Below are 12,006 nucleotides of genomic sequence, written 5' to 3' on the forward strand. Positions count from 1 at the left end.
AATGAACTTATTTACAAAACAGAAATAGACTCACAGACATAGAAAACAAACTTGTGGTTACCAAAGGGGCAAGTGGGGAGGGGGGGATAAATTAGGAGTTTGGGATTAGCAGATACACACTACTATATATAAAATAGATAAACAACAAGGTCCTACTGTATAGCACAATATCTTGTACTATACTCAATATCTTGTAACAAACCATAATGGAAAAGAATATGAAAAATAATATATCTATATACATACAGCTGAATCACTTTGCTGTATGCCAGAAACTAACACAATATTATAAATCAACTATTCTTCAATTAAAAAATTTTTTTTAATTTGCAATTTGCATAACTGACAAAGGACTCGTATCCAGAATGTATAAAGAATTCTCAAAAATCATCAATAAGAAAACAGCTAAATTTAAAAAAATAAAATAGGCAAATGATTTAAACACACACTTCACCAAAGAAGACACACAGATGGCCATTAAGGCCATGAAAAGATGCTCAACATCATTAGTCATTGGAGAAACGCAAATTAAAATTATCATGAGATACCTCTACACACCCATCGAAATGGCTAAAATAAAAGAAACCCAAACTGACAGTACTAAGTTTTGGTGAGGAAGTGGAGTGACTGGAACTCTCATATGTTGCTGGTGGGCATACAGAATGGTACAGCCACTTTGGAAAAGAGTTTCTCCATTTCTTTTATAAACATACGCTTACCACATGAACCAGCGATCCATTTCCTCTTTGCCCAAGAAAATTGAAAACTTAGATGAAAACTGTTATGCAGATGTTTCTAGCAGCTTTATTCATAACTGTAAAAAACTGGAAACAACCCACATGTTCTTTAACAGGTGAATGAATAAACTGTGGTTCATCTCTGTAATGGAATACTCAGCAACAGAAAGGAACAAACTGATGATACAGGCAACAATGTGGCTGAATCTTAAATGCATTACCTTAAGTGAACGAAACCAGACTCAAAAGCCAAGATACTGCGTGATGGCACTTAAATGACTTTCTGGAAAAGACAAGACTATAGGGATGGAGAAGAGGTTCATGGTTGCTGGGTTGGGGTAGGGGGTGGAGGTGAGGTTAGGGTTAGGGATGGGGGAAGGGTTGGCTCCAAAGGAGCAACAGGAGAGAATTTTGGGGGGTGATAGAGCCGTTCTGTGTTCTGACCGTGGAGGTGCTGGACATAGTGAGCATGCACTAAATGTTAGATATTATTATAGTCATCTTGTTTGTATAAGCACTTATCGCATGGTAGCAGAATGATTTGTTTACCTGCTTGTCTTCCTTTCTAGCCCAGGAACTTGGTGAGGACAGAAACTGTATCTTGCTGATTTTTGTACCTGCAGGGGCTAGCCCAGTCAGTGCCTGTGTGTGGAAGATGCTCACTGAATGTTTGTCAGGTGGATGGAAGGATCATTTAGTGAGTAGTTACCGGGGCTAGGGATGCTGAAAGCCTTTATCCTCATCGCCGTCACCATCATCAGAAAACGGCCACAAAGTACCCGTTATCTCATGGAGCTCAAAGGCGTGAGCTGCACTCTGGCCTTCCTTTCTTCACACCCTCCTCCAAGTGGGGACCTGAGTTGGGCAGTGGTTGCCCGCTCTCAGATGCACTTGGCAACTCGGAATCCCGTGGCTCCTCTCCTGCTGCTTTAAGCACCGGCAGCCTTTGCTCCCTTCAGCCCAGACCCACGTCCCGGCACTTAGACAGGGACACGGGCCCAGGCCAGGGCTGGAGGCGGGCATTACACAAGTGTGTCTTCAGTCATGGCCACGACGTAGGGCTTGACTCCTTCCGTCCATGAGCTCCTGGCCTCTTTGGGGAGCTTATATAGGCTGCACCAACAGTTATGGGGTTCTAATGCGATCCAGAGATTTACTGTCAGTTGACTGGATCAAAATATGATGAATTGTCTTTATAATTAGGTAAATAGTGAGCCGAAAGATTGCTTATGTCAGCCTCCTGGGAGCTAGGAGTGGCGAGCTTTGGGTTCTGCCCTTGGTCCTGCTCTGTTTGTATTTAGATCACGGTGAATGCGGGTGTTGAGCACATTATGTCCATTAGGATTTGTAGTTGGGAGATAGATCATATCTCAACAGATTAGACCCATAGGGAGGAATTAAAAGGGTTAAATGTCAGTTTCTGCTCTTAGGTGCCCAAATCCAATAATGGGCGTGTTGGAATGAGGTGGGCTTAGTTAAACTGAAGCACATAAAAGAGACCTGGGCTTTTAGGCAATGCAAGCTCAGTATGAAACCAGGAATGTGATGTGGCTACCAATAGGCTAATGCTCTCAGGTTACATTAACAGAGGCATAGTTTACAGAACAGAGGAGGGGAGTGGTACTTTTACTCTCTGAGCCAGCTGACCTCACCTTGAGTATGGTGTTCAGTTCTGACAGTCATGTTTTAGTAAAGACATTTACAGCCTGTAATGTCAGTGAAGGGCAATCAGAATGATGAGGTAACTTAGTGCCAGTTAATCTAAGTAAAGGTTGGAGAGATTTCTCCTGAAGAAGAAAGATTTGCTGGGTTCACCATAGCTGGCTATACTTAAAGGGGTTTCTTGTGGAGAAGTGACTCAGTGATTCTCTGTGCCTCTAAAGCAGGGCTGTACAATAGAACTTTCTGGGATGATGGGAATGTTTTATATCTGTGCCGTTTAATAGCTACTAGACAGATGTGATTTTGAGCCATTAAAGTGTAGTAACTGAATTTTACATTTAATTTTAACTAATTAAAATTAAAATAGCCAAATGTGGCTACCATATTGGACACTGCCACACTAGAGGAGAAATAAAAGAATAGAATAGGGGTTGGCAAATTTTTTTTTTGTAAAGGGTGAGATACTAACTATTTTGGGCTTTGCTGGCCATATGGTGTCTGTGCAGCTACTCAGCTCTGCCATCATAGTGTAAGAATATAGACCATATATAAAAGAATCATTGTGTCTATGTTCCAATGAAACTTTATTGATGAAAACTGAAATTTGAATATGATATAGTTTTTACATGCCACAAAATAGTATTCTTCTTTTGATTTTTTTCTACTATTTTAAAGGTGTAAAAACCACTGTTAACTCACAGGTTGTACAGAAATGGGTGGCAGGCTAGATTTGGCCTGCAGGCTGTAGTTTGCTGACCCTGGCTTAGCATGTGGGTGGAAACCTTAGGGAGTTATATGTAAGTTCAGTAGAGGAAGATAATGATTAATTAGAGGTAGCCAGGGACGGAAAGAGCATCTTCAGTAAGTGGTGAGTTTCTTGTTACTAAAGGGTTCAGGTATAGGCTGGATAATGAACTATCTGGCAAGGGATGATATAGAAATGTGTTTATTTAATACAGCTTGTACTAGAATTTTCCTCTAATTCTGGAAGAGTATTGAAATCAGAATGACATGTGATTGCTCTAAAAGCATACTTGCTTTTTCGAGGGAAGCGTGTTGTTTTCCCTCACTTGGTACTTACTTTCACCTCCATGCTGCAGGAGCGGGGACTGTTGAGGGTGGGGTGGCAGCTTCATTGCTTCAGCAATTCTGCCAAGTGTTCAGGGACCCCTGGGGTGTGCCTTCCTGGGGGAGTTGGTTTGTCCATTTGTGTGCAGCCCAGGAGAGGACCTAAGACGTCCACACCCTAAGAGAGGACACTCTCCTGTCTGAATACCACCTTGTTCTGTCACTGAGTCTCCCTGGGGACACCTGGGGGACAAGGTGGCCAGGATTAGGAAGCTTCACCTCTAGTTAGTTCTTTCTGTGCCTGGGTCATGCCTCGTTCTGTGACCAGAGAAGGTCACTTCCAACATTCTCCCCTCCAGACAAAGGGGAAAACCGTTGCTCTCTGGGGACCTCTGAGTCTCTGTCCAGAATGACCTTAAGAACCCAAGTCCAATGGACCAAGGTGTGACGCCTTGACTGTCCAGGAGCTGATCGTCCAGGCTGTGGACAGCTAGAGATTGGGTTGTTTCTATTCCTGTCAACTCTGCTTTCTTGATTTTTCTCTTCTCCCATTTGCCTGACTTCTATCTATTTAACTTCTAATCAGCGTCTCTGCCAGAATAAACAAAAATAAAAAGTAAACAGCTTTTTCCTGAAGGAGAAAAGGGAAAGTGCTGGTTTGAAGTTTTAAATTTTTGTATGCCTTTATCCAAAGCCCAAACTACTCTCATCGAAACAGAGTTTTCTCTACATTTTTGTGAAGCACAGGAAACTTAAAAAACTTTATTTGGGGGATTTAAGAAATTGAGATATATTTGACATACAGCATTGAGTACATTTAAGGTGTACAGCATAGAGATTTGGTACATGTATGTTGCAATATGGTTGCCACTGTAGCGTTAGCTAACACCTCTATCCCATCACATAGTTATCATTTCTTCAAGTACTGGGAACAATTAAGATCTAGTCTCTTAGCAAGTTTAATGTTTATAATACGATTTTATTGTCTATAATCACTGTACTGTGTTAGGTCTCCAGGACTTATTTATCTGCTAGTTTTAAGTATCTACCCTTAAGCAACATCTCCCGTTCCCTTTTGGGGATTTTTAAGCGTACACAGACATAGACAGGAGAGTACAATCAACCCCAGGTGCCCATTAGCAGCTTTGACGGTGATTGACTCCTGGCCAATCTTATGTCATTGATACACTTCGCCCGCCTCCTGAGTTATTTTGGACCAAATCAGAGGAAGCTTTTGATGTGGTGTATTGACACTAACATCTTGATTCCGTGTTTTCTGTTTCAGATAATTGCCTTTGATGAGTTAAGGACGGATTTTAAGAACCCCATCGACCAGTGCAACCCTGTTCATGCAGTAAGTGGTGGGTGCCGGTGGGCGGAAAGGTGGTGTCACCCCAGGCCACCCAGGGCCTGTGAAGGAGGGCGAGGTCTCGATGAGTAGGATGCGTGAAGCGCGGGCTCGGCCCTGGCTGCACCTCCGTGCCTGGCTCAGGGCCGTCCTTCCTGAGGAGGCTGAGGTCTCTATTTATCACGCAAAGTCAAGTATAGCAGTCCCACTACCCGGGTGGGAGAGGTCTGTGTGCTGTGGCTGCAGAGTCCTCAAGGCCCCATGTTAGTGGGTTTTGGCTACGCCTCCTTGAACAATCAGAGAGGCTCAGGCTGGCCACCATGTTGGCAGGTGCAAGAGCATATCACCATGGTTGTCCCCGCCCTGCACTTTGCCAGGTCCCCCAGAGGGAGGCTTGCAGGGGGGTGATGTATGCAGCTCCTCACCCCATATCCGTCACCCAGGAAGCATTCATCTCGGGAGGCTCTGCAGGCCTGAGGTCAGCTTGCCTCCCCCTGGGGAACCTGATGCTCTCTGATCATCTGGTCCGGGTTCAGCATGAGAGAGACCTCCTGCCCCAGCACCTGCCGCTCCCAGAGCTCTGCTGCCCCATCTGGCTTGTCAGGCCGTGCCTGCTGCCCTCCCACGCACCCTGGAATGGATGTAGAAAGAGGCCTCGACGTGGGGAGAGGAGGAGGACCTCACGTCTGTTGAGTGGGGGTGGGTGATGGCTGTCTGCCTCTCTACTTAGTGCAGCCCACATCCCAGAGCCAGGCACCAGCCCGCCTGTGGACAGAGCCTTTTGCAGACACTTTCCGGACCAGGACCACTGGGCCCAAAGGATGGAGCTCACAGTTTATGCGAGTCCGTCTCTCAGTCTAAGCTCACGGGGCCTGCATGGAGGTGAACTTGCTTCCAGGCCCTGGTTTCCAGCGCTAAGGCACGCTTTTGTTTGAATAGTTCTGTTGATAGTTTGATAGTTTCAGTCAAAAGTTTTAGAGAGGACACCAGGATTTTCTAGTGTGAATATATATATATATGAAAAATATATATTAGTATGAATATTAACCTGGAAGGCTTATGACATCATTCTTTAGTGACAGGGACAAAGAGGTTCTGTTCTCCTTAACTGCAGGCCCCCTGAAGAGGGCTGTGCTCTTAGGGAGGTACCAAAAGACCAGGGGAGCAGGCTTTGGTGTCACCCTCTGTAAAGTACAGGGTTATTATTGGAGTTGTTTTTTTGAGTTTTTACTACATGCTAGGAACTATATATATGTAACCTATAATCCCCACAGCTCTGCTAGACAGGCATTCTTTACCCAGTTTATAGACTCTTATCCAAGGACTCAAAGCTCATGAGCGGTGAAGTCAGGATTGGAACCCAAGTCTGCCTGTGTTCTTACCACCTACTCTACGTTGTGTCTTTAAGAGCCTGATTTTATAATCCCTTTGGCATCAAATTCTTTGATTCTATGAAAGAGAGCCTAACCCTTTCCAAGCCAACTGTGTGAAGCAGAATTTTGTGACAAGTTGGAAGAATCCCTAAGATCCACCTGAAAACATGCTATGTCTTATGAAACTTGTCATTATTAAAATCCATTTTGTTTCCAACTGCCAGCCTCACCACCACCAGTGATAACTTGGCTCCCGCAGGCCTGAAAGCGTTGCGCCTTGGGTCTCCTTTCTTTCTGGATGCTTTTGTGTTTGGCCCCAGCATCACACACTTGGTTCGTCAGCATCGACCAGGTGCCCAGAGCTGCCCTAGTCCGAGAGGTGCTTCTGTTTGGAATATGCCAGGGAGGCAAGAGCCTGCTTTCCTTCCTCCTGGTGGCTTGGGCTCAAATTAGAAAGCGGCTCACTTAGAACACCCAGAGTTGCTTGTGTGATCTCAGGGTAAATACTAGTGAAGAAATAGTGTCCTGCCCCTCAATTCTATCATGTGAATCCAACACTGGGGTGCAGGAGGTTGGCAAAACCATGAGACAGGTTTGTGGAGCCTGTTTCCATCTCACTGTGGCAGGTTCCTTAGTTCAGGCAGAGCAGAGAAAATTAGGACCAGTGTATGTCCCACTGGGAGCTTCTGTGCAAGGTCAGTGCAAGGACAGAAACTGCACACAGTAGGTGCTCAAATAACTATTTGTTGATGAAAGAATGAATGACTGAAGGGTGAGGTTGCATAGCAGAGAAGCTGGATCTCAACTCTTTATTCCTATTATTAAAGCCACACTTCTTCACAGACGTAGGAAACAAACTTATGGTTACCAGGGGAAAGTGGGGGATGAATTGGGAGATTGGGATTGACATATACACACCACTATATATAAAACAGGTAACTAATAAAGACCTACTGTATAGTATAGGGAACTCTCTACTCAGTACTCTGTAATGACCCATATGGGAAAAAAAATCTTACAAAGAGTGAGTATCTGTATATGTCTAACTGATTCACTTTACTGTACACCCGAAACTAACACAACTTTGTAAATCAACTATACTCCAATAAAAAAAAATAATAAAGCCACACTTAATGAATTAATTAAGGAGTCTGGGCCCCGAAGGCCAGACATCTCATGGATAGACTCAAGCCCTTAAGTAAAGGGCTCTTGTCTGAGATTTAAAAAAAAAAAAATCCATAAAAACCCTAAATGGAAGTGTATTAGACACGTTTCCCCCAGTTTTTACGATGTTACTCCCTGGCAGGAACTTAAACGCTTTGGAAGCCTCATTTAACTCATCTTTAAGCTCTTTGGGCCCCTGTAGATCCTCTGAAGCAGCACCTCAGGCTCAGGTGGCTTGACAGAGCTGCTTCACTGCTCGGTAACACCAGCCCTGGATGGACTTGTGTTACAAACAATTGCTGATTGGTGTGATGCATTTCTAAATGAATGTGCATGAGGCCCACTGGTTCTTTGGATTTAAGCTCCAAATATTGTTGGACCCTCTGGGTGAACCCCTCTTCCATGTGGTAGGAAGAGGAGGAGTGTTTGTTTTTACTCCTAGTTTCTCATGTTAACCCTTTCCCCTTCCTTTTGCCAGCTGGGCATTTAATATCACTGTAAAGTAATGAGAAATGTCCTTTAGAGGATGTGACTTGCTGGGGAAGGAGCTAGCGTGTGTCCTGAACCTCCCTCTTACATGCCTGTTATCTCGCACCTTTTCCCACTATTCTCCATTTAGGCACCCTCACTGCCCAGCTGTGTGTGTGCTTGCGTGTGCAGCATGCACACGCACGTGTGTTGAGGAGGATGTGGTCTGTCTTCCTAGCCGTGTGGATGCTAATTTGTCCTGATGTGGGCTCTTTCCTCTGGGCTTAAAGGGTTCACAGGAATCACTATACGTATGATTTAATTAGGGAAATTGAAGTATCCCAGCCACCTGTCTTCTCCTGATCCACGAGGAATCTCATTATCATCACATCTACCGCAACCAAATTGCCTCCGTAATGAAGCACTGGGAGATGCCACAGCTGTGTTCAGAGCGGCTTCAGAAATCGCAGAAGTCACTGCGGGAAAGGGGAGGCAGGCAGCACTTAGTGTGTTAGGCGAGCATCATTGCCTGTCCAGCCCCGGAGCATCTTCCTTTGGCAGCGAGCCAGACTCTGGAGCTAGACTTGGGCCTCTTGAAAAGTCTTAGCCCGGGGGCACTGCTGGTGTCGAATTGAGTGGGAAGTTTGCTTCCTCGAAATACAGCCACTTTAGAAAAAATAAACCCAATGGGCAGAGAACTTCCCCACCTCACACACTAATCAGGCACACATGCTCTTCGTGGCTTGAATGGGAAGCCCTCCCGGGGACCTGACCGCAGGCTTTGGATTCATGAGCACGTGGTGCCCGTTCTGCAGTTTGTCTTGTAGGGACACAGAGGCTGCAGGAAAAAGTACAGAAACCTGTGCTGGGCTGAGAGGGAAGCTGAGCCCATGCTGTTTGCTGGGAAAGTTCAGTTAAGAGCAAATAACTATGACAAGGTAGACGGAGAAAAGCTCAAAGCTCTTTTTTTCTTTCAATTTTATTGAAATATAACTGACATATAGCAGTGTATTTAGTTTAAGGTGTATAGCATAATGACTTGACTTACATATATTGCTTAATTGCTTAATTGGCTAACATCCATCATTTCATACAGATACAAAAGAAAAAAAAAGTGATGAGAATTTTGGGATTTATTCACTTAGCAGCTTTCAAATATGCCACACAGCAGTGTTAGCTATAGTCATCACGTTGTACATTACATCCCCAGGAATTGCATCTTATGACTGGAAGATTGTACCTTTTGATCGCCTTTATCCAATTCCCTCTCCAGCTCTGATAACCACAGATATGAGTTGGTTTTGTTGTTCTTGTTTTGTTTTATTTTTTTTATTTTTTATTTTTTTTGCGGTACGCGGGCCTCCCTCTGTTGTGGCCTCTCCCGTTGCGGAGCACAGGCTCCGGACGCGCAGGCTCAGCGGCCATGGCTCACGGGCCCAGCCGCTCCGCGGCGTGTGGGATCTTCCCGGACCGGGGCACCAACCCGTGTCCCCTGCATCGGCGGGCGGACTCTCAACCACTGCGCCACCAGGGAAGCCCCTGTGGTTTTAATTTGCATTTCCCTGGTGATTAGTGATATTGAGCACCTTTTCATGTACCTGGGGGCCATCTGTATGTCTTCTTTGGAAGAGTGTCTATTTTCCTCTGCCCATTTTTAACTGGATCATTTGGTTTTTTGCTGTTGAGTTGTATGAGCAGAAACTCTTGTTAGGGAAAGCCACTTGAGTGGGAGCATGAAGGTCATGACTGGGAGGGATCTGTGGTGGGTTCTGCCTCCTCTGCTAGGGGCTGAACGTGGGGCTTCTCATGTTCTTTCAGCAGAAGATCTAACCTCCCCTCTCTTTTCTTTCTCGTGTATCCTGATAGAGGGAACGGCTGAGGAACATTGAGCGCATCTGCTTCCTTCTACGAAAGGTCAGTGCAAGCGCCCGGTGACGGAATTTGGATGGTCACGTGGTCACGGTGGTCACACAGTGAGAGGGGCTGGTGAGGCTCAGTGCCTGCTTCGGTCCTGTCTCCCCACAAAGGCAAATGGTGGCGGGGGAGGAGGAGGTGGGAGCACGTGATCACTTCTTTGGAAACCTCCAGAGACAAGAGGAGCTAATTAAAAGGGATGGCCATCAATCAGTGTCAGGACAGCACTGGATATTTGCAAGTGCCTTCTGGTTGGATTTAGAGGTTCTTTATCTTTGCATGATGATGGATGGCATTTACAGCTGATGTTGCCTCACAGCCTTTGTTCCTGTCTGATGCGGGGCTCAGAAACTCTCCCACCTTGGCTCAGCCAAGTTTTTAACTGGTTGTTGGGTTTCCTTTGAGGTTTCAACCTGCCACTCAGCTTTGCAGTTTGATTGACAGCATCATCACGAGAGTCGGAGGGGTGGGAAGGGAGATGTTATTAAAGCGGGAGCCAAGCATGTAGAGAGTTGCTCTGAATGGATGGGCAGTAGGTCACAGCTGCCCTCAATGCATTCAGGAAGCACATGTGTGCATGCATATTCACGTGTGCGTGTGCAGCTCAAGTTTAGTATTTAGCAGGACTCTGTGACGTAGCTGGGGTACCCCTGTGGCAGAGGGACCAGTCTGCCACTCTCCGGTAAGGAAAGCGAGTACTTTTTTGCAGCAAAGTGTGGAGAACAGCAACTTGCATGTAAAACTAACAGTGTCCATTGCCTTGAGCCAAAGGACATCCCCGATCTCTGTTCAGAGCAGATGCGCTACAGGCCATAGGAAAGCCACCTGTCAACCCCAAAGAAGTTTTTGAGCCTTATGTGAATAGGAGAGAAACCAAATGCCGTGCCAAAAATTGATGGAAGGGAAACAATTTTGCAAGCTTCTGAAATCTTTTCTATATTTCAATTAATGATACCTTTCCTTGGGAGAGAGAGCTTAATCAAGAAGTCAGTTATTTTTCTAGCTAATTACTTGTCCTTTAATGTTTCCCAGGAGACTCAGTATGTCATAGTTCCACATCTGTGTCACAGTGGGGAAGTAAGCTCAGATAATGAAAGTACTAGTGATCCGAGGAACAAAAAATGATTAAGAAAATAACATATGACATTTGGTATTAAGGGTACTTCATGAATTTGTAAATTATTTTCCCAGATAATGTCTCGGACACCAATAACCTGCTCCAGCTGTCACTTCCGTAGGCTCTAGTTTGTTCTTTAAGACTGACACCCCAGTGTCTTTCACACAGCAAATTGCCCTTTTTTCCCCATTTTGAATGTACCGTCCTGAATTCTCTGGCAGAGCAATAACCTGCATGCATCACATTTGAGCCTTGCTCATTTTTCTGTGTTGTTTGACCACTGACTCTAGCCAGACAGCAGGCAATGGCCTGTGGCTGCCTCTGCCGAAGTCTTACCTTACAGTCCTGTGCTACGCGGTAAATCCTGTTACTTAACCTATTTTGTGTAAAGGAGTTTGTATCTGCTAATCCCATGCTCCTCATTTGTCCTTCCCCTCCTCCCTCTCCCCTTTGGAAACCATACATCTGTTTTCTATGTCTGTGAGTCTTCTTCTGTTTCGTATCTAGATTCATTTGTCTTATTTTTTAGATTCCACATAGAAGTGATTTCATTTAGTATTTCTTTCTCTGTCTGACTTACTCAACTAAGCATAATATTCTCTAGGTCCATCCATGTTGCTGCAAATGGCAATATTTCATTCCTCTTTTATGGCTGAGTCATATTCCATTGTATATATACATACCACATCTTCTTTATCCATTCATCTGTTGATGGACATTTCGGTTGCTTTCGTGTCTTGGCTACTGTAAATAGTGCTGCAACTAACATTGGGGTGCATGTATCTTGTGGAATTATAGTTTTGTCCGGGAATATGCCCAGGAGTGGGATTGCTGGATCATATGGTAGTTCTATTTTTAGTTTTTTAAGGAACCTCCATACTGTCTCCATAGTGGCTGCACCAATTTACATTCCCACCAATAGTGCAAGAGGGTTCCCTTTTCTCCACACCCTCTCCAGCATTTATTATTTGTAGATTTTTTGATGATGGCCGTTCTACAGGTGTGAGGTGATACCTCGTTGTAGTTTTGATTTGCATTTCTCTGATAATTACTGATGTTGAGCATCTTTTCATATGCCTGTTGGGCATTTGTATGTCTTCTTTGGAGAAATGTCTATTTAGGTCTTCTGCCCATTTTTTTTTTTTTTTTTTTTTT

General features: G+C 44.8%; 1 protein-coding gene across 1 annotated transcript in view; it reads left to right on the forward strand.

The window, feature by feature from the left end:
- CNIH3 (cornichon family AMPA receptor auxiliary protein 3) overlaps positions 1-12,006 on the forward strand; it is a 306,731-nt gene that overhangs the window by 227,173 nt on the left and 67,552 nt on the right. The window contains exons 2-3 of the mRNA XM_007111470.2: positions 4,753-4,821; positions 9,687-9,734. Of these exons, the coding sequence (XP_007111532.1) occupies positions 4,753-4,821; positions 9,687-9,734 (117 nt within the window). The remainder of the gene's footprint in view (positions 1-4,752; positions 4,822-9,686; positions 9,735-12,006) is intronic.

This window comes from Physeter macrocephalus, chromosome 4, assembly GCF_002837175.3.
Source record: "Physeter macrocephalus isolate SW-GA chromosome 4, ASM283717v5, whole genome shotgun sequence".
In the NCBI taxonomy this organism is placed as follows: domain Eukaryota; kingdom Metazoa; phylum Chordata; class Mammalia; order Artiodactyla; family Physeteridae; genus Physeter; species Physeter macrocephalus.